This window comes from Geotrypetes seraphini, chromosome 2, assembly GCF_902459505.1.
Source record: "Geotrypetes seraphini chromosome 2, aGeoSer1.1, whole genome shotgun sequence".
NCBI lineage: Eukaryota > Metazoa > Chordata > Amphibia > Gymnophiona > Dermophiidae > Geotrypetes > Geotrypetes seraphini.
Window position 1 is genome coordinate 89,752,939 of NC_047085.1, and position 26,339 is coordinate 89,779,277.

Here is a 26,339-nt window from a genome sequence, read left to right on the forward strand (position 1 = left end):
AGGTGTGTGGTGTGCCTGGGGTGTGTATGAATGGGGGGAGATGGAAGGGAGGGGATTTCATAGACATAGGTTACAATTAATGATCTTTATCAGTATTTGGGGGCCCCTGGAGGCTTGTTGATTGGGGAGGCTTAGCTGGGGGAGAGGGGGGGGGGTCTTCCGACTCAGTTCAAAATGAGATTATCACTGGAATTATCATCTGTCAGTTGGATTATGGTTAAACTTAAGGTGGCTACCTTGAATATGGATGGTATCCATTATCCAGTCAAAAGGAAAAAGATCTTAAATTGGTTTAAAAAAGAAAAAGTGAATATTGCATTTCTCCAAAAAACCCATCTTAGTAATTTAGAGCATGGCAAGTTGAAGTATGAATGGGCGGGAGAGTTGAGCTTCTCTACTTACATTACTTGGAAGAGGAGGTAGCTATATTAATCCATAAACAACTGCCATTTATTACCCACAAATTTCTGATGGCCAATGAGGGGCTGGTATGTTATGATGTTGGGAGATTTGCGGGGGGTTGAGCCTGCCAGATATTCACCTATACAGTATCGCTGTCCTAATGAGGATTATTTTGAGACTATCACTGGTAAGCCAAAATTCCTGCCAGCTGGGTAATTGGAAAGCTGGAGTTACTCTCTTATGAATCTCTTATAAATCTGATTCATACGAGGAGGAGTTAGGTACCAGGTCTTTTCCACAAAATCCACTTTCTGCTACCCTTTGAAATGCTTGGAGGTGATGGAGGAGAAGACGATATAAATCTCCCTGATCCTTTATCTGGTGGGGGATGGGGATTTTCCCCCGGGAATTGGGCATGCCTGTTTTCAGGACTGGGCAGAAAGGGGTTGTAGGTTTCTGGGTCAGCTCTTAGAAGGGCAGGATACTTCTTTCCCTGCATTTAAGCAGCTTCAGGATAAAAGGCAAATTCCTACTTCTCAGTTCTGGGCCTACTTGCAGTTCTCTGGGCTAAGTGGGGTGAGGCATTGGGTTATGGCCCTCTAGACGCTCAGCTGTTGAAATAAATAATTGTGCAAGTAATTGTGTATCCACTTGGTACAGATTGCTGATCATGGAGATTCCTCTGGATCCCATTATTGGCTTGGTGCGAGTTTGGAACATGGAGCTGGGTACTAGCTATGATCCCTCTCAGTTTGTACAGTTATTCCATAACCTTCACACCATGGGATGTTCTGTGGATCTTAGAGAAACCCAATATTATATCCTATATAGGTCCTATATAATCAGAGATCGGGGAGCAGCAATGGGACTTTGGAAAGAGTGGCCTCTGCACAAAGTGTCACTTAGTAACCAAGCAAAAACAAAATAACAGTCAAACTTGACTGAGATATAGGTCTTATCTTTAAAAAAGATGATGATAAATAGGAATCAATGTGAATTTATGTACCGGATGTATAAAATGTGAGATGACCAGACATCAAGTGTAAGTTGTGCGGACATAAGGTGGCAAAAGTGGTATAAATCTGACATAAATTAAAATGAAAACTAGGAAAGAGAATTATGTACCCGTTTGGTATCTCCAAAGATTGAGATCCAAACTTCTAGAGCATCTCAAAACCTCTGTGTATGTCTCCTTGTGGAAGGCCTTCAAGGCCAGATGCGTGGGGCTCCCTCAGATACTCTCTGCTTAGAATGCTGATACCCTATGATCTACAGGGAGGAGGGAGGGGAGGGTGGTATGCATGTGAGGGGGCTGAGTATTGTGTTTTTGGAATGGTGTGTTGTTGGTGGTGAGAAATTATGGATGAAGAATATAATGTATGATATTTTGAGTCAAGTGGATTTTCTTTTTGGGATTTACTAAAAATGCTTCATTGCCGTATAAATTAATATTTAGTGGAATCACAGTCTTCTTCTACCTTACTGTGTCCATGGGCCTTGACATTCTGGGCTTCTGTGTTGGTTCTATGTATTTTTCTAGGATTATTCCGAGTTATGCTCCCTTGTATTTATTCCTTCCTGAGTTACTATTGTTGTAAGGTTTTGAAGCTTCAATAAAGATAATAATAATAAAAAAAGAATAAAACCAAGATCTAACCACAGAAACCAATTGCAAATGAAAGGTAAGTGTAGAATCCAAATGAATGCTTAAGTACTTCATAGTATTCAGGAGTTTAATAGGTAGAGACCGCAAAGTTGGAGCTACAGTTGGAGACTTCAGGGAACCTGTAATCCACATCCCAGTAGTTTTATGAGGATTCAGAAATAGTTTGTTTTGTAAAGTCCATTCATCAATCATATCTAAAAAAGATTGTCTCGAGCTTAAATTGGGATTATATGGGTTTTGTGGAAAAACCAACAAAACATCATCAGCATACATATAACTTCTAATCTGATGTTCTTGAATTCTTAGAGCAAGAGGACTCAAAAATATTGAATAAAATGGGCGACAAAATAGACCCTTGTGGAACACCACAAGAAAGATGACAAGATAAAAGAAGTAGAACCAAAGGAAACTTTGAATGTTCTATCTTGTCAAAAATAAATTGAAACAACTAAGTACAGTACCTGTAATGCCCAATGATTCAAGATGAGACAAAAGGAGAAAATGACTAACTAGATCGAAAGCCTCAGAAAAATCCACATAGATTCACATGACCATTTCTGCAACATACATCTCCTGTGGAAAGCAGCCGCAGATTTCTCTCAAGGTGCACTCAACCAGGAGTGTTGCAGCTTCATGGGCTGAGTCTCAGGCACTCCCTCCAACTGAAATTTGTCAAGTGGCTACTTGGTTTTCTCTTCATACCTTTATGAGGTTTTACAGAGTGGATGTGGTGGCTCGAGAGGACGCTGCGTTTTGGACCTGTTTAGCAGGCAGACTCTTCTGTCCCACCCTAGATGTTGCCATTGCTTGGGTACCTCAGCATAAGTATGGAATCCAGAGCAGATGTAAAAGAATGAAAGATTAAGTTCTTACCTGGATAATATCTTTGTTAATCTACTATAGACTCCGTACAACTGGCCCTCTGTCTATTCTGTATTGCCTGCTTTACTATCTTGGATATTTCTCATTTCCAGGCCTGAGATTCTTCTCCTGCTAGCCAGATGGCCCTATATAAGATTGTCCTGTCTATGGAAGTACATTATTCAGCCTCTGGTTCCTTTGATGTTTGTACTTGTTGAACATAGCAGGTTGGTTATTATTGTATCTATGTTTCTTGAATGTTTTCATGTTTATTATTAATTGTTTTCTTATAAGTTGCAGAACAGAACTGTATGATGTCGGTGGGGAAGTTCCCCATACCCCTTCTCTGTGTTTTATTTCAGTGGTGATCGATTGCTTTGGGACAAAACTGAAGGGGGCACTATACTCCACTGGCAATGTAGGAGGTGCTGAAAGCTGTGAGTGTCATTTCTGAAGACATGGTTTGAGAGTTTGAATTGAACACCATGAGTATGGAATCCATAGTAGATTAGCAGAAAGAAGATTATCCAGGTAAGAACCTAATCTTTCATTAGATGAGAGCGTGTATTAATTGAAAATATTTTTGGCTAAATGTTCTTGTATGTTGAAGAATATATAGAAAATTAAAGATATAGTGAAATGAAGTCAGGTTTAGGTTTATTTGGGCAAAATGATTGCTACTGAGCCTTTATTGAATATTATATCCTTAGAATACTTAAAAGATTATTTCAGGCAGTACTTAGAATTACTAGAGGTGTTAGAGTATGAAAGAAAGTAGCAAGCATGTTGAAATAAGTCTGTGCATGTTGTGACATGTCTCAAGGTTGCTCATGCACAGTTATGGCTTAGTGCGAGTCTAAAATTCCAAGAGAAAAGATGTCAGGAGAGTCCTCAGGTGAATCAAGCAAGAAACTGCTATTATTTTATGTAAAGACATTACTGATAAGATTTTCAAGTGATTTGTTAATTGTGGCTATGATTATTGTACACTTGTTGAAAGATGAAAAAATGAATAAAGAATTAAAAAAAGAAATAAAAAAGAAACTGCTAGTTTTGGAGCACCATTCAGTGATAAATTTCTCACAAACAAGGAAAAAAGTCAAAGGAGAACGCATGACTGCAGTTTATAGTGAGTCTGCCCCATCATCTTACAAAGTAAACTTTTGGAGCAAAACAGTTTAAGTGGGGTAGAGAATCTTCACACTGGACAGCCTGTGGAAGCAACTTCTACAGAAATGTGCAAGAAAGTTGAGGATTTAATTTTGTCTAACAGACGAATTAAGGTTTCCCGAATAAGTGAAGAAATGTGCATCTCGGCAGGTACAGTTTGGAAAATAATTCATAAAAAGTTGGGCATGTCCAAGGTTAGTGCAAGATGGGTTCCAAGAATGCTTACACTATGTCAGAAGGCCACGAGGCTCCAGTGCTGTCAGGAGAACTTGGAGATGCAGCGTGAAGACCAAGTGAATTTTTTTCATTGTTTGGTGACTGGAGATGAGACTTGGGTCTATCACAGAGTTCCTGAGTCCAAAATGGAGTCAATGCAGTAGAAGCACAAGCAGTGGCGTACCTAGCATATGTGACACCCGGGGCCCATCATTTTTTGACAACCCCCCCATCTATATGAAAAATATGATTTTTAGTAACAATCCACATATCGCACAATAAGAGTGTACCTAGGAAAAGGCAGCATCTTAAACACTGCAGTGAGCACTAGAACACCAACACATACATTGTAAAACTAAACAAGCCAGATCCCGCACAGTCAATTGATCCTGCAGTCAATGCCAACTGAAAACTATGTTATTTTCATACACACAGAACAGAGATACACCCTCGCCCAATATGGAATAATCACAAAATAAAAATAGAAATATGTAGACAAAAGTTAAACTGAACCGCCAAGAAACCAGACTCTGCATACAATGGAACACCGCAAAAACAGTAATGCATGTCCTCTAATACTGTGTAAAATATAAAGACAATAGATGTAAATTTGAAAAACCTGATATATAACAATCACCACTTTACAAATTAACAAATAAAAATAAACAAATAATGAGAAATAAGAAAATACCATTTTATTGGACTAATCCCCGTAAGCTCTGTCCCCATCCCTGCAAACCACCTGATTCCATCCACACAAGCCTTGAATTGTTTTACATTGAACTTATTATATCTAATATAATAAAGCCCTAACTCCCACCTGCGTGCTTCCGTTTTCCGTGTGCTGTAGGGCACCGCAGGTAGGAGTGCACATGCGCGAGAATCCCCTGAGGCGGATGTCGGACGCGGCGGCTGTCGGCGGTGGCTGTCGGTGGCTGCAGGCCACGGCGGCAGATGGCAGAAAATCCCACCTGATACCAGTTCTTGATGGCAACACAAAATGCAGGCATGCTTACTCTGTGGACCTCTTGCAAAAGTCATTTGCAGTCCGTTGGGACCCATCTTCGGGCCCCGGTGTGTGGCTTTTCCCCGGAATATGTTTGGCTGATGTGGAAGGCCTACCTTACGGACTCAGCTCATGTGGCACAGCCAGCAGGTGCGCCACTAGCTTCCAAGCCAGTGCATTCTTTTACTCAGGTCCCCAGTACCCAAATTTCTAAGGAGCCAGACTGCCTTAGTTGGCACACTGATACTATGCCACTTTTAGCACCATCCTGGACTGATTCCAGAGGTCACTGATTCCCTTTAACAATTAAACAAGATGCCTCAGGGAGCCTTGACCAGAGTGATGACCCCTCTATCCGCTGGCTGTTAAGCTCTGTCTACCATTTTATTACAGATGAGGAGGAACTGCGAGAGCTCCGCAGAGGCAGGAGGTGAGGAGAGAGAGACAGAGACAGATGGATGAGAAAGACAGAGGGGCTACTAGAGGGACCAGGAGAGATGGTAGGGGATAGGGAGAGATAGACTTCAGGGAGTGTGGAGTGGGCAGGAGAGAGAGATGGTCTTGGGGAAGGACAGAGGGGGACAGGAAAGGGAAAGATGGCAAAAGAGGTGAAACAGAGTCAGTGAGAGATGGTAGAAGGTGTGAAAGGGGGGAAGGGAGAGATGGAAATGGTAGGACCATTGCTGCTTTGGGGCACTGAGGGGGGAAAGGTTGGTACGTCCGGACTGCTGCTGCCGCCTCGGGTAAATAAAGACCCTGTCAGGAGGGCCAAAAGGGTACAAAGGAAATGGTGAAAGGTGAGGTGGTGGGACTGGGATCAGTGGGAGGCAGGGTCCGGGCATGATAGAGGCGGGGCATGGGTGGGGTCAGAGTATAGGTGGGGCTATTCTAGCACCTGTTACTGTAACGAATGTAACGGGCTAAAACACTAGTTAAATTATAAAAATAAAATATTCTGTATAATTGTCAATTTATAAATCAGCGTCTTCTCCCCACTCTCTCTTCCCCATTTCCCTTCAGTGTCCTCAACCCACTCTCTCTCCACTTTCCTTCAGCACATGCACATAAAAACAAGCAAGTAATTTTATACCATTTTCATTCTATTCATTCATAGAAATTAAAGTCTAATAATGCCAGTCACAAAACATGATTTTACAAAAATAATTCCCTGCACAGTCAAGCCTGCAAGGATTACTAGATGTCTTTCAGCAGTTCCCCTCCCTCCCTCCCCCTTACCTTTGTGGCCAAGTCAAAATGATATACCAACAACAAAATTTTAAAACACAAAGCACACTGTACGCAGAGAAAATGTTAATTATCATTTATATTCTGCGGGTTTTCAAAGAGGTCAAGGCAGATGACTTTATGCAATGTCACCTCAGTAACAACTATACAAAAATAGACAAATATACCCCCTCCCTTTTTACTAAACTGTGATAGTGGTTTCTAGTGCAGGGAGCTGCACTGAATGCCCCACGTTGCTCTCAACGCTCATAGGCTCCTTGCGCTAAAAAACGTTATTGTAGTTTAGTAAAAGGGGGCCATAGTGCAAAATATAGACAGCATATTTAAAATCTCAAAATGGACACATTTTGATCACTAAATTAAAAATAAAATCATTTTTCCTACCTTTGGTAATTTCATCAGTCTCTTGTTGCACTTTATTCTTCTGACTGTGCATCCAATATTTCATCCCTTCTTTCAGCCTCCTGTATGCTTCCTCTCCTCCAGGCCTCATTCCCTCCCCCAACTTTTTCTTTGTTTCATCCTTCCCCCCTTCTTTTTCTCTCTCTCCATGCCCCTTTCTTTCTCTGTCTGTCTTTCTCTCTCTCTGTGCCCCATTTCTTTCTTTCTTTTACTCTGCCCCTTCTTTCTTTCTTTCTCTCTCTCTCCATGCCCCCTTTCTTTCTCTATGTCTGTCTTTCTCTCTCTCCGTGCCCCATTTCTTTATTTCTTTCATCCTGCTCCCTTCTTTCTTTCTCTCTCTCCATGCCCCCTTTCTTTGTCTGTCTTTCTCTCTCTCTCCGTGCCCCATTTCTTTCTTTATCCCTGCCCCCTTCTTTCTTTCTCTCTCCATGCCCCCTTTCTTTCTCTATGTCTGTCTTTTTCTCTCTCTCTCCCCGTGCCCCATTTCTTTCTTTCACCCTTCCCCTTCTTTCTTTCTCTCCGTGCCCCCTTTCTTTCTCTGTCTGTCTTTCTCTCTCTCTGTGCCCCATTTTTTTCTTTCTTTCACCCTGCCCCCTTCCTTCTTTCTTTCTCTCCATGCCCCCTTTCTTTCTCTATGTCTATCTTTCTCTCTCTCTCCATGCCCCCTTTCTTACTCTGTCTGTCTTTCTCTCTCTCCCTGCCCCATTTCTTTCTTTGTTTCACCTTGCCCCCTTCTTTCTTTCTCTTTCCATGCCCCCTTTCTTTCTCTATGTCTGTCTTTCTCTCTCTCCGTGCCCCATTTCTTTTTGTTTCACCCTGCCCCCTTCTTTCTTTCTCTCTCCGTGCCCCATTTCTTTCTTTGTTTCACCCTGCCCCCTTCTTTCTTTCTCTCCATGCCCCCTTTCTTTCTCTGTGTCTGTCTTTCTCTCTCTCCATGCCCCATTTCTTTCTTCGCTTCACCCTGCCCACTTTCTTTCTTTCTCCCTGCCCTCCTCAATGCCACCGCCATTGCAAAACATGCTGCTGCCAGGCAGCGATTGGCTGGCCCAGAACGTCCTCTCCGACGTCATAATTGACGTCGGGTGGCGAGAGTTGGTCGGCCCTGTGGGGAAGAAAAGCAGGGAGGGAGAAATTGGCTCCGGCTTGTTCATGATGGCGGCAGTGGCAGCCTATTCCCTGGTGGGTGACCAATTGTGCACCCCCTTGGGGCGTGCACCCGGGGCGGGGCGTGCACCCGGGGCAGATCGCCCCCCCCCTTGATACACCACTGAGCACAAGTCATCCCATAAAAGTTCAAGACAGGATGCAAAGAACTACTGCAGAAGAAGAGAGGATCCAAGATGGCGGATGGAACCATTAGTTGAGTGTTTCGCCTCAGTGTGTCTCATCAAAGTTTGCTTTTTGATTACTTATGGGACATTTTCCTCTGAACAATGCTGAAAAGGAGAGGCCGAAGCGCTGCTGGAGCCTTGCGACGCTCAGGCCAGCCCAGTATCGGCACCATTGATGAGCTCCTGCGACGAATGCAGGAAGCATCGGCGGCAGCATTGCACCTGCTGGAGACGTTCCGGGGCGAGACAGAAGTGACCTCCTTGGGTTTGGAGACCACTTTAAGCCCTGACGCCAGGGTACCCCTCCTCCTCCCCAGATTGCCAGCTCCCCGCAGGTAGAGGAGCAACCAGAGAGCGGAATGCACTTCTCCCCGGAGGCTGGTGAGATCAGTGAGGGGAACTTGGAACTGGACTCCCTGGATTTACAGGAGAGCCCCGTTGAGCCTGGGGCTTCATCTGCTTGAAGGGAGGACAGCAAACAGAAGAGCCACGACTAGAAGGACAAACCGGTTGGTGAGAATATGAATGTTGAAACTCAAAAGATTTCTTTTACATTGGAGAAACCCCCAGAGTTAACATTGGATTCCATTTGGGATCTCGTGGCAGACCTGGCTAAATTGATTAAGCCCCAGCTGTCCCAGCTGGAGCAAAAAGTCAATATCCAAGAATCTGAAATTAAAGATCTTAAAACTGAGTTACAGGTCTTTTAAAATTCTACTGCAGTATCTAAACAAATCACGGAAACTCTAGGAAGAGATAATATAAATTTGAGAAGAAAAATGGAATCTTTAGAAAATTTCTCTCGTAACAATAATCTCAGATTGATCAATTTTCCCAGAGTAGCGACAATACCTCCTAGAGATATGCTAAAACGCTATATGATGAAAGTTTTGGAAATATCAGAGGATCTGTTGCCACCTTTTTCTCAGGTGTATTACCTACCTATAAGAAGAGAAGGACAATTAAATACAAGATGATCAACAATCACCTAATATTACATCGCTCCTGAAACTTTCGGATAGAGAAGTGGCAACAGCGGCAACACTTCTCCTTATAATAGCTTTAGCTCCAGATAAAAATTGGTTACTTAGACTTTTCTTTAAAAACAAACAAAATAAATTTCTTGGATTTAAAATACAAATGTTCCCAGATCTGGCACGAGGCACACAAAAACATAGACATGAATTTCTGATTATGAAACCGGGTGTTATTGCTCTTGGGGTGACTTTTTTTCCTCCATCACCTGTGTAAATGTGTGATACAATATCAAATGCAAAAATATGTTTTCTTTGACCCTAGCCAACTGACAACCTTCTTGTCTGAGGCTCGACTGAAAGCAGGGACAACATGAGTGCTTATTGAAGTTTGACATACAGTACTTCCCAACTAATGGAATGTCCTTATTTCTTATGTTTCCTATTTGTGTTAATTGCTCGCTGATTCTAATCCTTGGATTCTGTTTTGAGGACTTGAGTTAAAGTTAAGCTACTACATTTCTATTATATTGCATGTTTATTATTAGGAAAGTATTTTTCCTTTTCTGTTTAACTTTATCTTTCTGTACATGTGGATACTTGATATGTTATGAGAACTTGATAAATAAATAAATAAAAAGTTCAAGACAGAGAAACACGAATGGAAAATTTTACAAATAATATTATAATATTGAGATAATAATACAAATTCTTCTTAGACCCCAATAAACTAGTGGGGGAAAATCCACCTATTAGGACTTCAATTTAAACATCAATAACAATAAAAAAAAAGAAATGGCTTTACGGATATAACTCCTCTCTTATACTATAACACCCATTTACTCCCTGTTGATCTTTTTCATGTCTAGAAAGCTCCTAAGATGTTCTGGAACAAAAAAGGTATATTTCGTCCCTAGGTATTTAATGAGGCATTTACAGGGATAGACTAGTTGGAAAGTGGCTCCGAGTTCTTTCACTTCTTGCCTCATTACAAGAAATAATTTTCTCCTTTCTTGTGTCTCTTTATTAACGTCAGGATAAATCCAGATACGCTGTCCCATGAAAGGAGCTTGAGCTTTACGAAAATAAAGCTTCAATACAGCATTAAAATCTTGCTGGAATACAAATGAGATGAGCAGGGTAGCTCTTTCCTCAGTTTTTGTGGTGGATGTTTCCAAAATTTCTGAGATATTTCCCAAGTCAAGTGGTTGAGGGAAAAACCCTTGATTTACTCCTAGTGTTTCGCTCTCTAATTTCTTTGTAACTCCAAGTAAATAATATATTTTATTCAATGGAGAAATAAGTTCGGGAGCAAAACCCAGAATCTGAGCTAAATAATTCTTAAACAATTCAACTGAAGAAACCTCCAAAATCTTTGGGAAATTTAATAGTCTCAAGTTTATGTTTGCTATAATTTTCAAATGATCAAATAAAAAATAAAAAAAAAGTTCAAGACAAAAATCTACGTGCAAAGGCAACTTGCTTCTGGGATGATGAAGGACTTTTGCTTCTGGAGTTCATGCTACACAAGACACTATAACTGGTAAGAGTTACGCCAACACAATGATCGCTTTGCGGGAGTCAATAAAGGAGAAAAGATGAGGAAAACTCACAGCAGGCATGCACTGGTGCACATGTCACAACAATCACAGGCTGCCATCCAAGAACGTGGGTTTCAGCGGCTTAAACATCCATCCTACAGTCCTGACCTGGCTCCCTTGGATTATTTCCTGTTCCAAGTTTTGAAGAAATCTCTCCATGGACAGCGGTTTTCAAGTGATGAAGACATCAAGGAAGCTGTGATGTTCTGGTTTGAAGGTCAGAAATAATTATTTTCAAAGGGGTTGAAGTCATTACAGGAAAAGTGGATGAAGTGTATGGAGCTATCAGGGGACTATACTGAAAAATAAAACAAACATTTTTTGAAAACTTTTCTTTCCTACTGAGGTAGATAAATTATTGAACGTCCCTCGTATGTACTACGTCTTTCATTTACCACATCTTATTGTGTTTAGCTTCATCATCAGATTCAGCAGCAACAAAGTACCGAAGCAAAACTTGTGGAAAAAAGATCAGAATTTCTGAAACTACAAACATGTCTTCATCAGCTTGAGGAAAAGTGTTTAAAGAGCAGTCAGTCTATGCAGGATCAAATTGCCAAGGATCTTCGGTATGTATATCTGTTCTGTTTGTACTCATAGGTACCCTTTAACTAAAGTGCATTAAGCAGTTAACATGAGAATTAGCACAGGCTGTTAGTGCACAACTGCACTAATATTTATTACAGAGACTTGATAGTATGCATTAATTTCTACATTAATTGCATAGTCTGGAATAGGGCAGGGAATGGGTTGGCCTGTGTCTTGGAATTAACAAACAGTAATATAACTTACATTAACAGTTGATGCAGGAGATAACACAAATCACTTAATCTCAAATTCTCTAACTGGCACCCATGTTGGTGGCTGCCTTAAAAGTAGTCACCAATCGCGTCTCAGTCACATGAAAGCGCCGGTTAGAGAATTGTGTCTGATTTACATAAAGATATGCAGCTGAAATGTAGTCCAGAAAACCCTGGCTTACATTTCAGCCACTATCTTTGCCTGGTGATCTGAAATTAGCCCGCACCTTGCCATCAGCTGATTGTGGCAGGGAAATTTCCCCCGAGCAGCTGATCTGGAAATTCTCCTGCAGCGATCAGGTCAGTCGGCTGCAGCAGGCAGAAGACTTCTTAATCGGCAGGAGGGATGCTCACTTCCTCCTACCTTAAGACCTCCACATACACTACCCCCTTACCTGAAATTGGCAGGGGGGATGTCCACTCCATTCTGCTTAAATGACTCCCTCTCACACCCCATACCCCCATGCCTTTTCTGAAAGACTGGCCAGAAGGCCTGGCTCTTCAAAATAGCGGATCTTCCCCTTCCCGGTGCCCCTTCTAGGGCACCTGGGCCAATCAGGTCCTTAGGTCCCTCCCAGTACAGCACAGGGAATGGGAAGGTCCACCATTTGAAGAGGCAGGCCTATCAGCAGGAAGGAGTGAGCATCCCTCTTGCTGGTCTTCCAGAAAAGGTATGAGGGGTGAGAGGGGGGTCGTTCAGGCAGGATGGAGTAGGCATCCCTCCTGCCTATTGGGGGGGAGTCTTCTGCCCAGCGCAGCCAACTGAGCTGATCATAGCAGGGGAATTTCCCCCCATCAGCTGAGCCGGCCTGGCTCCCTGAAGCCATGGTCTCCCCTGCTGGCTCAGCTGATTGGAGATTCACCTGCCATGATCAGCTGATGGCAAACTGCAGTTTAGATACAGGATCCCCAGCAAAGATAGGTGACTGAAATGTAGGCCAGGGTTTTCTGAGCCTACATTTCAGCTGCCAATCTTTGCATGAATCATGCCTATGTAAGCACTTTAGGCCACTTCAAGTGTTGGCCATGCCTACCTTGGCGTTCGGCGGCCTAAAGCACCTACATAGGTGCAGTTCTGGGGCCTTTTATGTAAGCACTAGTAGGCACCTCAACCTTGCTGTTTTTTGCCGTTCTAACGGTGATTTTCAATTGATTTAGGCATCGTTTAGCTGCCAAGTTTTAGAATTTCTCACTTAGTGACACTTCATTAAGTGATGTTAATTGTATTCAGATTTCTCCAAGGACAAGCAAGATATATAGCCTTATATCAGTAAACAAACTTATGAGAGCATTACACCATGCATGTCTGTGCCTCATGGAACCTAGCAAGTTGCCATTTTTTCACAGAGCAGAATTTTATTGCCACTGATAGACCATGCATTTTTTTTTTTTATCACCACCATGTATATTCTATTTTTATTTTCCATTTCGATGTATTTAATAACTCCTCTCCCAATTGTTTCCCTTTCGTATCATGTACGTCAATGCGTAAGTGCTTCTTTCCTTTTAGCTTAACCATGTTTTTATTTTATGTTTTTTAATTTTTATATTCTATTTTATTGTTAACCATTTAGATACTTTTATGATAAACGGTATACCAAAAATAAAGAAACTTGAAACTTCTGAACCCTCTTAGTGTCCCTAATTAGTTTTTCAATTCTGATTTCTTCAGTTAATGATTTTACAGAAAACTTTTAGTGGATATATCAGGCTTGTGAAAAAGCTTCACTTACAAATTAAAACTGAATAAGGGAAGATATTATGGTTAAGTAATTTTGTAAGTGCTGTTATCCCAGGACAAGCAGGCAGCATATTCTCACACATGGGTGACGTCACCAACGGAGCCCCAGTACGAACCACTTTAAAAGTGCATCGCCACTTTAAGTCTTTAGAAAGTTTGCAATAGCCCAAACCGCACCAACGTGATCGCGGGGTCCCTCAGTTTCTTAGTTTCTGCGGAGCTAAGAAGACACGTTTTTTCTGCTGCCTTCCCGCTCTTGTGAATCTCTGACTTTTTACTCAGTTTTTGTTTTATTCTGTTTCTTTGTTTTGGTTTAAAAAAAATAAAATTGTAAAATTTTTACTTTTTCCCTTTTGCGGAGTCGGCCCTGCGGGGCCTGTTCCACCTTCACAGCCTCAGATTTTGATTTCGCTGAGGCTATGTTTCTTTCAATGTCCCATTCGCACATGGGTTTTAAAAAGTGTGGATGTTGTGCTTGCTCCATTTCCATAACTGATCTGCACCGCTGGTGACTCCAGTGCTTGGGGCTTGAGCACTGTCCAGAGACTAGTTCCCGCTGTTCGTCGCTTCAGAAGAGGACACTTAAGAATCGTCTTATCCAGCAGCGACTCCTTTTCAGGACGGGCATGGAAGAAGACTCGACATCGGTCTCGGTGCCAGTGGCGCCGTCTAAGTCGACACCAAAATTATTGACATTGGGTGAGCCATCTTCGGTGTTGACTGCACTGGGTAAGCTGGCTAAGAAGCCTTCCCCCACTTCCTCTGTGCCTCAGGTCTCAGCAGCAGTGAGTCAAGTCCTGCCGACCTCGAGGAGACCCAAAAAGCACTCCGCTCCAATTTCGGCCAATGCCTCGACATCGGCCTACTCATCGCCGGGGCATAGAGCCACACCAAAGGTACCGGCAAAGAAGCCAGCGGTACCGGTGCTTACCCTTAAGCAGCAGATCAAAGAATTGTTGCAAGAGGAATTAAGGGAGCAGTTCCAGCTGCTGATGCTGACTATGTCGACACTGACTACGGTGCCAGTCAGGTCTGAGCCCTCGACATCAGTAGCACCTGCACAGGAGTCTCCATCGGTACCACCACATCTCATGAAGGAGCTGACGCCGATGAGTCACAGACGCCTGTCATCTTCAGCTCAGACATCACCTGAGACCATGTCGGTGCGGTCAGGAAAGGCTCTGAAGAAGTTAAAGCATCTCGAGCCTTCGACACAAGTGCGGGGCACCGACCCTGAACAACTTGTGATTCTGATCTTTGGCGAGATTCTGAGCAAGAACCTTATTTATCTGAAGAGGACGGTTCTTCAGAAGATGAATCTATTTGCCACTCTTCTCAAGAGGCTCCTGTGATGTCTGAGAAATCATCTTTTTCCAAATTCCTAAGGGAAATGTCTGAAACCTTAGCCATTCCCTTAGAAGCTGACTCTAAAAAAATCTAAAGAGTTTTTAGATGCCTTGGACTATGATCAACTGCCCAAGGACCTTCTCAGACTTCCCCTCCATGATATCTTGCGGTAAACCTTCTGTAAGAATCTAGAAACACCGCTTACCATTCCTGTGGCTCCTCGCAAGCTGGATTCTATATATAGAGTGGTTCTCATTCCAGGGTTTGACAAACCACAGCTCCCCCATGAATCTCTCCTGGTGGAATCAACACTGAAGAAATCTTCAGGGGCTAGTGTGTATGCCTCTGTACCCCCTGACAGAGAGGGCAAGGCGATGGACCGGTTTGGCAAAAGGCTATACCAGAATGCTATGTTGGTCAACCGGTTCAGTAACTACACTTTTCACTTCTCATTTTATATGAAACATTTGGTCAAACAAGTTGCCACATTCCAAAAGTATCTGCCTGAACGTAAGTTGCCTGCTTTTCAGCGCTTCATTTCTGACCTGCTCCAACTACGCAAATACATCTATTCCATCTATGACACTTTCGAGCTTTGCTCACATGCTACGGTAATGTCAGTGGCCATGCGACATCTGGCCTGGCTTCGAGCGTCTGAACTGGACGTTAATCATCTGGACAGGTTGGCCAATACACCTTGTCTGGGAGACGAGCTCTTTGGTGCCTCCATGGACATGGCTACCCAGAAGTTGTCTGCACATGAGACCAGGTGGGACACTGGTGAAGCCCAAAAAGAAACCTCCACCTTCTTGCCCCTTCAGACCGGCCTCTTCATATCAGAGAAGGTATGCTGCGAAACCTGCAACTCCAGCCCAGTCTCATCCCAGGAGACATAGGCAACAACAGCAGCTAAAGCAACAGGCTACCCCCCAAAATCTACCCAGCCTTTTTGATGTGTTTCTTCAGAGCATAGCCAACGTCAACATTCTACAGACTTTGCCTCAACCCATCGGAGGCCGTCTCCAATTTTTCGTAGCTTGCTGGGAGCTCATAACATCTGGGTCCTCACCATCATTCGTTAGGGTTACACTCTCAATTTTCACCAACCTCCAAGACACTTTGTTTTGGACCCTGCACAGTCTTCCCTTCTTCTGCAAGAGGTTCAATCCCTTCTCCTGCTGAATGACATCGTGGAAGTTTCCCTCAATCAGCAGGATCAGGGATTTTACTCCTGATACTTTTTAGTTCCCAAGAAGACCGGAGGACTGAAACCCATCTTGGATCTCAGAGCTCTCAACAAATTTCTGGTCAAAGAGAAATTCAGGATGCTGTCCCTTGCCCTACTTTATCCTCTCTGCAATCAAAACGACTGGCTATGCTCTCTGGATCTCAAGGAATCCTACACTCATATTCCAATTCATCTGACTTCCAGGAAGTACTTCCGTTTCCAGATCAATCGATGTCACTACCATTACAAGGTCCTTCCCTTCGGCCTGGAATCTTCTCCCAGAGTCTTCATGAAGGTCCTCATTGTAGTGGCCGCATCTCTCCATTCCCACAGCCATTCCCACGGATGACTGGTTGATCAAAGCTGTTTCATCTCAGGAAGTGGTCCAAGCAACATCTCAGACTATTTCTTTTCTTCATATACTAGGATTCGAAGTCAACTTCCCCAAATCATATATCATTCCAACTCAACGTCTGCAGTTCATTGGGGCAATCCTAGACACCACTCTCATGAGTGCGTTTCTTCCTCCAGATCGCCTTCAAGCTCTCATATATCTGTGTCAGCAACTGCTTCCTCTTCAATTCATCTCTGCCAGGCACATGATGGTTCTTCTAGGCCACATGGCACCTAGGTCCATGTGACACCTTTAGCAAGACTGCACCTTTGCACTCCTGAGTGGACCCTTTCCTCTTAATGGTCTCAAGCAACAGATCGTCTCACAGCATATATCTGTGACCTCATCTCTTCTGCAGTTACTTCGATGGTGGTGACCTCTTCCAAACTCTCCAGAGATCTCCTTTTTCACTTGCCCCCTCATCACAAGGTCATCACGACATACGCTTCCCCTTATGCCTGGAGGGTACATATGGATGATCTTCAGACTCAAGGTCTCTGGACCACCAGGGAACGGTAATTTCAAATCAATTTCCTGGAACTCAGAGCAATGTTTTATGCCCTCAAGGCCTTCCATCATTTTCTCTGCCCCCAAGCCCTCCTCCTCCACACAGACAATCAAGTAGCAATGTACTACATAAACAAGCAAGGAGGCATGGGCTCTCTACTGTTATGTCAGGAAGCCCAAAAAATCTTGACTTGGGCGACAGCTCGCAACCTGTTCTTGAAGGCTGTCTACATTCAAGGAGAGAAAAATTCCTAGCAGATAACCTCAGCAGAATTCTTCAGCCGCACAAATGGACTCTCGACTTTGCAACTCTTCAGTCCATCTTTGTTCACTGGGGCACTCCACAAGTGGGCTTGTTTGAGGCTCCTCACAATCATCAGTTGCCCCAGTTTTGCTCCAGAATTTACTCTCCTCTCCGTCTGAAAGCCGATGTTTTTCTCCTGGATTAGACGGACCTGTTTCTATATGCATTCCCTCCAATTCCTCTCATGTTGAGAACTATGTTCAAGCTCATGAGAGAAACAGCCACCATGATTCTCATTGCTCCATGGTGGCCCAGACAACATTGGTTCTCCCTTCTCCTTCAACCCAGCTCCAAGGAGCCCATACCTCTGCCAGTATTTCCTACTCTGCTCACTCAGAATCAGGAATCACTTCTGCATCCCAACCTGCCATCACTGCACCTGACAGCTTGGTTTCTCTTGGGCTGAGCTCTTCTGAATTACATCTATCTCAGCCTATTTGCCATATTATTGACCCCTCCATGAAACCAGCCACTCAGCAATGTTATCAACAAAAGTGGACTAGGTTTTCTTCCTGGTGTCTTCTTCATCATCACGATCCAATTTCCTTGGCAGTGGAATTGGTGTTAGATTATCTACTCTTTATGTCCGACTCTGGACTTAAATCTACATCTATTAGAGTTCATCTCAGCGCTATTACAGTTTTTCACATGCCAGTAGAGGGAAAACCTCTCACTGCTCATCCCTTGGTTTCCAGATTTATGAAGGGACTTTTCAATGTGAAACCACCTCTCAAGCCTCCTCCTGTAGTCTGAGACCTTAATGTGTTACTTTCCAGCTTGATGAAGCCACCATTTGAACCAATGACCACAGCTCATCTTAAGTTTCTCACCTGGAAAATGGTCTTCCTTATTGCTCTCACCTCTGCCAGGAGGGTCAGTGAGTTATAAGCCTTAATAGCAGGTCCACCCTTCACAGTTTTTCATCATGATAAGGTGGTTCTACGTACACATCCAAAGTTTCTTCCAAAAGTTGTCACTGAATTCCATCTTAATCAGTCAATTGTTCTACCAGTGTTTTTCCCCAAGCCTCATTCTCATGCTGGAGAAAACGCTTTGCATACTTTAGACTGTAAATGGGCTTTGGCCTATTACATTGACCAGACAAAGCCACATCGAACATCTCCCCAACTGTTCCTCTCTTTTGATCCAAACAAGTTGGGGCATCCTGTTTCCAAGAGAACGATTTCCAACTGGCTACATAAGAACATAAGCAGTGTGGCACAAAAGTTTGAGAATGTGGATGCCAATTTAAATTGTTTGGAAAACAGATTAGGTATGATTGAAACTCAAAGTAACACATTGCAGGCTGTTTCACTATCAGCTGTAAAAGATTCTACATCATTGCATTTAAAAATGGAAATGTTAGAAAATATGCATCGGGGAAAGAACCTCCGCTTGGTTAATTTCCCAGTAACTCATTTGTTATCACCAGAAATATTATTAAGAAAATATTTTAAGGAAATACTGGGATTACCCAATGCGGATAGTTTTCCAATAAATAATTATTATCATATTCCCCAGAAGAAAAAGGAAACTGTACAGGATGTGGACAATCTGGTAACAGATGGTGTTAATTTGACAGAGTTTTTAGAAGATTCTCAAGATGTTATTCAGACTCGGTCCACATTGATTCTAACATGTATGAGTGAGAGATAAAATAATAATAATAATAACTTTATTTTTGTATACCGCCATACCCAAGGAGTTCTAGGCGGTTCACATTTGTTTATCAAAGAAAAATTACAAGTGGTTCAAAACAATTGAACAATATTAGAAGCAAGGAAGTAGTTGAGGCTAGAGAGAGAAGGGAGTGTGTAGGTCAGGGGGGGAAGGATTGAGGTGGGTAGGCTGGGTAGAGAGGTGGAAGGGGAAAGGAGGAGGTTGTGGTTCATTGGAGAGGGGTGTTAGGTGTCTTGTCCATGGAATAGGTGAGTTTTGAGAGATTTTCTAAACCCGAGGTAGGTGGGGGCCTCAAGGACAATTTGGGCTAGCCATGGGTTCAGTTTGGCAGCCTGGAAGGCAAAAGTTTTGTCAAGGAATCTTTTGGAGTGACATAGTTTTAGGGAGGGGAAGGCGAACAGCTGAATTCTGCGGGAGTGCTTGTTTATGCGATTCAGGTAGAAGCGAGGGTTTAGGTAGCTTGGGGATAGGCCAAATACTGTTTTATAACAGAAGCAGGCGAATTTGAATAGGACTCTGGTTTCAAAGGGTAGCCATTGAAGTTTGTGGTAAAAAGGGGTGACATGTTCCCATTTTTTCAGGCCGAATATGAGGCGGACCGCAGTGTTCTGGATCATTTTAAGTCTCCTAGTGGTTTTCTTTGTGGAGCTCAAGTAAATAATATTGCAGTAGTCTAGTATGCTAAGGATGGAGGATTGTACTAGCAGGCGGAATGAGGTCTCGTCAAAGTATTTTTTAATGGTGCGGAGTTTCCATAGCACCGAGATGCTTTTCCTGACTGTGATATCTGTGTGTTTCTCCAGGGATAGATGTTTATCTAGTGTGACTCCCAGTATTTTTAAGGTTTGTTCGAGGGGGAAAGTAGATCCTTTCACTTGAATTGTGGTGTCTTTGATTTTGTCATTGGGGGTAGCTAGTAAAAATTTTGTTTTGTCGGGATTTAGTTTTAGTCTGTAGGATAACATCCAGCGTTTTATCTGAGTGAGTATAATTGAGAGTGAGGTAATGAAACTTTAATGAAACTTTACTTTAAAAATAGACTGACCAAGTTCTATGGGGATTTGGTTAGTATATTTCCAGATGTCTCAAGAGCTACTCAGTTTAGAAGAAAATAATTTTTGAAATTGAGAACTAGAGCAGGGGTGCCCACACTTTTTGGGCTTGCAAGCTACTTTTAAAATGACCAAGTCAAAATGATCTACCAACAATAAAATTTTAAAAAAACACAACGCACACTGTACGCATAGAAAATGTTAATTATCATTCCTATTCCAGGGTTTTTCAAAGAGGTCAAAGCAGATGACTCTATGCACTATCACCTTAGTAACAACCATACAAAAATAGACAAATATACCCCCCTCCCTTTTTACTAAACCATGATAGCAGTTTTTAGAGCGCAGGGAGCTGCGCTGAATGCTCAGCGCTGCTCTCAACGCTCATAGGCTCCCTGCGCTAAAAAAACTCTATTGCGGTTTAGTAAAAGGGGACCTTAGTGTAAAATATAGACAGCAGATATAAATACAGACACATTTTGATCACTAAATTTAAAATAAAATCATTTTTCCTACCTTGTCTGGTGATTTCATGAGTCTCTGGTTGCACTTTCTTCTTCTGACTGTGCATCCAATCTTTCTTCCCTTCTTTTAGCCTGTATGCTTCCTCTCCTCCAGACCTCGTTCCCTCCCCCAACTTTTCCTTCCTCTCTCCCTGTCCTTTCTTTCTCTCTGCCTCTCTTTCTTTTTTTTCTGTTTCTCTTCTTACCTTCTGTCTCCCTGCCTGCCCTTTTTCTTTCTTTCTCCCTGCCCTCCCCCAAGCCACTGCCATTGGGGACCAGGCCCCAAACCGCCACCAATAACAGGCCCCAAACTACCACCAATAACAGGCCCGAAAGCCGCCGCCGCCCCAAGCTCTCCCTGCTTCGGCCGACCAGAATTCCTCTCCCCGACGTCAATTCTGCCGTCGGGGAGAAGAAGGCTGATTGGCCCAAGATCGCAATCGACCTATTGGTGGAAATGCTGCCGGGTCCTGCCTTCGTTGAAACAGAAAGTAGGCAGGACCCGGCAGCAAGAAGAGCAAATGCTTCACTAACCTGTCTCCCGCCTTAGCCCATAGCGAACGCTTGCTTCAGGGCTCTCAACATGTGCGTGCCGGCTTCCCTTCTTCCCCCCTCCCCCGGACATAACTTCCGGTTTCGGAGGGAAGAGAAGGGAAGCCGGCACGCACACGTTAGAGCCACGGAGCATAAGTTCGCTACGGGCTGAAATCTCCAAGCCGTTTTTTTTTGTTTTTTTCTAATGTTCAGCAGCAGCGGCGGCAGCAGCAGATGACAGCTGGGCGGACCGCCCAGCTAAAAGGCCCTAGAGAGAACACTGGAGAGGAAGGCTGATCGGCCTGGTAGATCAGGACGGCAACACGAGTCTATCACGGAGCCCGGGATGGGCTCCGCGATCGACTCGCGTTGCCTTCCTGAGCTACTGGTCGATCGCGATCGACGTGTTGGGCACCCCTGAACTAAAGTATTGGCACTTGAGGCATCATTTTTCTTGAAGTTTCCTTGTAAATGTCTGGTTAAGATACAAGATACTGAATTTGTCTTGTGGGACCCCATTCAACTGCAACAATTTTTGGTAGCTCGTGAACAGAAGTGAGATCTCCTTTCTTTTTCTTTTATTTATTGATGAGGAATTAGGGTAGGAATGTCAAAATGTCCTAAATTTAGTTGGGAATGATTTGAGTTCATTGGAACTCAACCATTTCTTTGTTTTCCTTTAAAACTTATTTGAAATAAGCAATATGTCTCCCCTTTTTTAGTGGGCTTGTAAAGGATTGTTTTTTTGTATTATTTCTTGAATTGAAAATTTGTATGGAAACCTTTTTTTCCTTGATATCTTTATGATATTGTAAAAGTATTAAACTCAATTTAAAAAAAAAAAAAAAAAGAACATAAGCAGTGCCTCTGCTGGGTCAGATCAGAGGTCCATCATGCCCAGCAGTCCGCTCACACGGCAGCCCATACAGGTCCAGGACCTGTATAGTAATCCTCTTTCTATACCCTTCTATCCCCTTTTCCTTCAGGAAATCATCTAATCCCTTCTTGAACCCCTATCACACCCTTTGGAAGCATCTCGTTCTGCTATGCTCAGACTGGACTGGCACTGGAGAGTCGTGCCACAGCCCACAAAATTAGAGCTATGGCAGCTTCTGTAGCTTTCCTCAGATCTACTCCCATTGAGGAAATCTGTAAAGCTGCCACCTGGTCCTCAGTTCATACAATCACTTCTCACTACTGTCTGGAGTCTTTCTCTAGACGGGATAGGCACTTCGGCCAATCTGTATTACAAAATTTATTTTCCTAAAGGCCAACACTCCCACCATCCCCTTTCTGTTAGCTTGGAGGTCACCCATGTGTGAGAATATGCTGCCTGCTTGTCCTGGGATGAAGCACAGTTACTTACCATAACAGGTGTTATCCAGAGACAGCAGGCAGATATTCTCACAACCCACCCACCTTACCGGGTTGGCTTCTTATCTGGCTTATCTTAAATGAGGGACTCCGCGACCACGTCGGGTGGGAAGGCACTCACGCATGCGCGGTTCGAGCTATCGCAAACTTTCTAAAGACTTAAAGTGGCAATGCACTTTTAAATTGGCCCGTACCAGGGCTCCGTCGGTGACGTCACCCATGTGTGAGAATATCATCTGCCTGCTGTCCCTGGATAACACCCATTATGGTAAGTAACTGTGCTTTTCCAATTCAGTCAGCTTGTCATCAGGGATATTTTCTTCCTGTAAAAAAATCTATATAACTTGTTCTAGATACGATGCTTACATTAAAAATGCAAGTGAATTCATTGTTTAATTTTTTTGCAACTGCATCAGTTATGTACAATGGCCTTGATTCTATAAACAGTGCCTTGAGTAGGGCAACTGAGCAAGATGTGTGAGTCCAGGCTCCAGCTCCTGTGTTACAATTTTCCTTACAAATTTTTTTCTATCTATTTTCCTAATGCCTAAAAGAATAGGGAGATCGAGGAGTAACCTTCCACTCCTTCCTGCCATATTAACACTGCATCAAACTTAAATAACATCTTTTACAGTGCCTTCAGCGATATCGGGTGTATCCGCTGCTGTTCCGCAGGGAGGATGCAGCTTGGAAAGCGATTTTTTGCTTAGCCCATTGGGACCTGAGCCTCCTCCAGCTCCCGGAGAGGCGGCAGAAGCGTACCTTCGAATGAAAGACTCCCGGAATTCTGCGAGAGGGAAAGGAACGCTCTCAGCAGCAAACCCAGAAGGAGAGACCTCGATGCTCTTAGAAGTATCGCTGCTTAGTGGGGGAGATGACCTGAGGAGAAGTGGTGGTGAGTTCAGCAGAGATAAGAGCCTAGGAAGTTTCCTAAGGCTTGAACAAGAGCAATTTCAAAAGCCTGACCTCAAGCCACTTTCAAAGCACTCGGTGATTACACTTGACTCCTTGTGGGCTGCTATTGAAAATCTCCATATGGTATGTACCAACTTTTTCAGTAACTTTGAATATTTCAACAAAAATTGCACAACTCGAAATGGGAGCTCAGAAACAGAATGAGAAGATTGGAAAAGTGGAGAAAACCACTAATGAAATAAAAACTGTGATTAAACAACAGACTATGGATAAGGCTTTACTCTTAAGGAAAATTGAGAACTTAGAAAATCAAAATAGGAGTCTGAATTTGAGATTTCTGAACTTTCCGTTCCCTAAATTTATGTCTCCGAGGGAAATTTTCAAGAATTTCTTGATTACTATATTGAAAGTTCCTGAGACTAATTTTCCTCCATTACAAAAATTATACTTTTTGAAAAGGACCTTTAAAGATAAGAATGAAGTTGGAGAAGAGCAAGATGTAATTGCTTTACTGGAATCATCAAGTATTGAGTTCACTGGTCATGCAACATTGTTGGTTACCTTTGTCTTTTACCAAGATAGAGAGATGGTTCTAAAGTTGTACTATAGCTTGAAGCAAATTTCCTATTTAGGTGAAAGAATATATATTTTTCCAGATGTTTCCAAGTGGACTCAAGCAAGGAGAAAGGAATTTCTAGTTTTTTTAGACAAAGTACTCTCCTTAGGTGCTTTTTTCCAATTGAGATTTCAATGTAAATGCTTTATTCTATATCAGGAGGTTAGATTTATATTTTATGATCCAGTTCAGCTTCGTTTCTTTCTAAAGGGTAAGGGGATTTCATTTGCAGCCTAGGTGAAAAGTGTAAAAATCAAGTCATTTAGAAAGTTGAAGGATTTGCTCAATTTCTATGGCTTAGTAAATTTTTCTTTTCTTAATTTCCTCTCCCTGGAGGATTAATATCATTGCCCCCCCCCCACTCAGTTTGAGGACTATATTTTGTATTATATTTTCTTATTCATATTGTATAATTTTAATCCCCAATGGGGAAATTGGGAGTATTATATTTTCTTTTGTTTCTTTCAAAGTTTATGCTTTGTATTTAATTTGAAAATTATAATTTAAAAAAAAGAACCCAAAAAACAGTGCCTTGGCTAGGTGCTGCTACTTGGCTAGATTGGCAGCATCTAGCCGAATTCTATGCAGAACTCAATTTTTTTAAATTGGCTTAATTGCTGTGAAATATTGAAAACACTTAAAACCCCAATTAAAAAACAAAATTAAAAATGATTAAGTTCCATGCAGAATTCAGCAAGATGCCTACCTGAAAGTTGGCGTGGTTGGGACTGAAAATGGGCATGAAATTACTTAGGTATTGGTAGGAAAACCCTGGCCTAGTATATCAGTGCCTAACATTAGGATGCCTATCGGTGTTGGGCGTCTAAGTTGAGCTAGGCTCAATTCTATAAAAGACACCTGGCGGTTGATTGACACTGATGCCAAAAAGCACCATTTATAGAATCAGGGCCAATGTGTTCTTCCTTTGAGACAGAATATTTTCAGGCATTAATATTATCACATCTGGACTATTGTAATGCATTGTATGCTGGCCTCTCTGTATTTTGTAGAGTATACAGTAGATGCTGTTTCAGCCAAAATGCCCACATGAGGAGTCCAAAAAGCTACAACAAATAAAATAGTACACCAGATCAATTCATCTTGTAAACAGTTGAGAGTAATCAGTGGAGTGCCGCAGAGATCTGTACTGAGACTGGGGCTATTTAACTTATTTATAAACAATCTGGAAATTAGAACGACGAGTGAGGTGATTAAATTTGCATATGACACTAAACTGTTCAAAGTTGTTAAAATGCTTGCGGATTGTGAAATATTGCAGGCAGACCTTAGGAAATTGGAAGACTGGGCGTCCAGGTGGCAGATGAAATTTAATGTGGACAAAAAATGCAAAGTCATGCATATTGGAAAGAATAACCCAAATCAGTTACCAGATACTAAGGTCCAACTTGGGGGTTAGCGCCCAAGAAACGGATCTGGGTGTCATTGTAGACAATACGATGAAACCTTCTGCCCAATGTGCAGCGGCAGCCAAAAAAGCAAACAAGATGCTAGGAATTATTAAAAAAGGATGGTTAACAAGACTAAAGATATTATAATGCCTCTGTATCATTCCATGGTGCGACCTCACCTGGAGTATTGCGTGCAATTCTGGTCTCCTTATCTCAAGAAAGATATAGTGGCACTAGAAAAGGTTCAAAGAAGAGCAAACAAGATGGAGTTAAAAATCAATCCACTTGTATCCATTCTGCACCACTCATGATTTTGTAGACTTCAATCATATCTCTTCTCAGTCGTCTCTTTTCCAAGCTGAAGAGCCATAACCTCTTTAGCCTTTCTTCATATGAGAGGAGTTCCATCCTCTTTATCATTCTTCTTTGAACCTTTTCTAATTCTGATATATCTTTTTTGAGATACAGCAACGTTGACTATTTTATTTTTGGACTGCATGCCTTGAGACCTCACTTTTTCTCTGCTACTCATAATTGGTGCCCATAGAGCCTGGGAGCTTTCATTTTCACTCTTCTTGTATTCTGTGTTCTCAGATGTCAAAGAGGGGGCTTAAAGATCAAGGATTTTTGGATGTAGTCCATTGACATTGGAAGCACATATCTATACGACTCTGGGAGCTGCATTGAGAGTATATCAAAGATCCTTGACATTTTGTTAAGACCCATTGGGGATGATCATCTTCTGATCCCCTTCTGAAGAAGAGGGAAGATTCATCCACATCCTCATTGGCACCAAGGGATAAAGGTACAGAAGCAAAGGCAGATCAACATTATCCCCCTTGAAGTGCAGTGCCGAAAGCTTTGAGGCATCAAGATCACTGGTGCCCTTGAAGCACTCCTGAAATGAACCACCTATCCTCCTTGACATCAGAAGGGGTACAACAGTCTCCAAGGAGCCAGGATAGCTTCTGAAACACCTGAAGTGTCTCAGTGAAACATGACCATCCTGAATGTATTGCCCCAGTCTTTATTGATGGCAGTCTTCAAGGAGCAGTGGACCA

The 26,339-nt window shown here is 42.6% G+C and overlaps 1 protein-coding gene across 3 annotated transcripts in view; it reads left to right on the top strand.

The window, feature by feature from the left end:
* LOC117355891 (trichohyalin-like) overlaps positions 1-26,339 on the top strand; it is a 178,607-nt gene that overhangs the window by 85,595 nt on the left and 66,673 nt on the right. For all 3 annotated transcript variants that reach the window (XM_033934974.1, XM_033934976.1, XM_033934975.1), the window contains one exon: positions 11,289-11,443. In XM_033934974.1, coding sequence (XP_033790865.1) covers positions 11,289-11,443 — 155 coding nt within the window. The remainder of the gene's footprint in view (positions 1-11,288; positions 11,444-26,339) is intronic.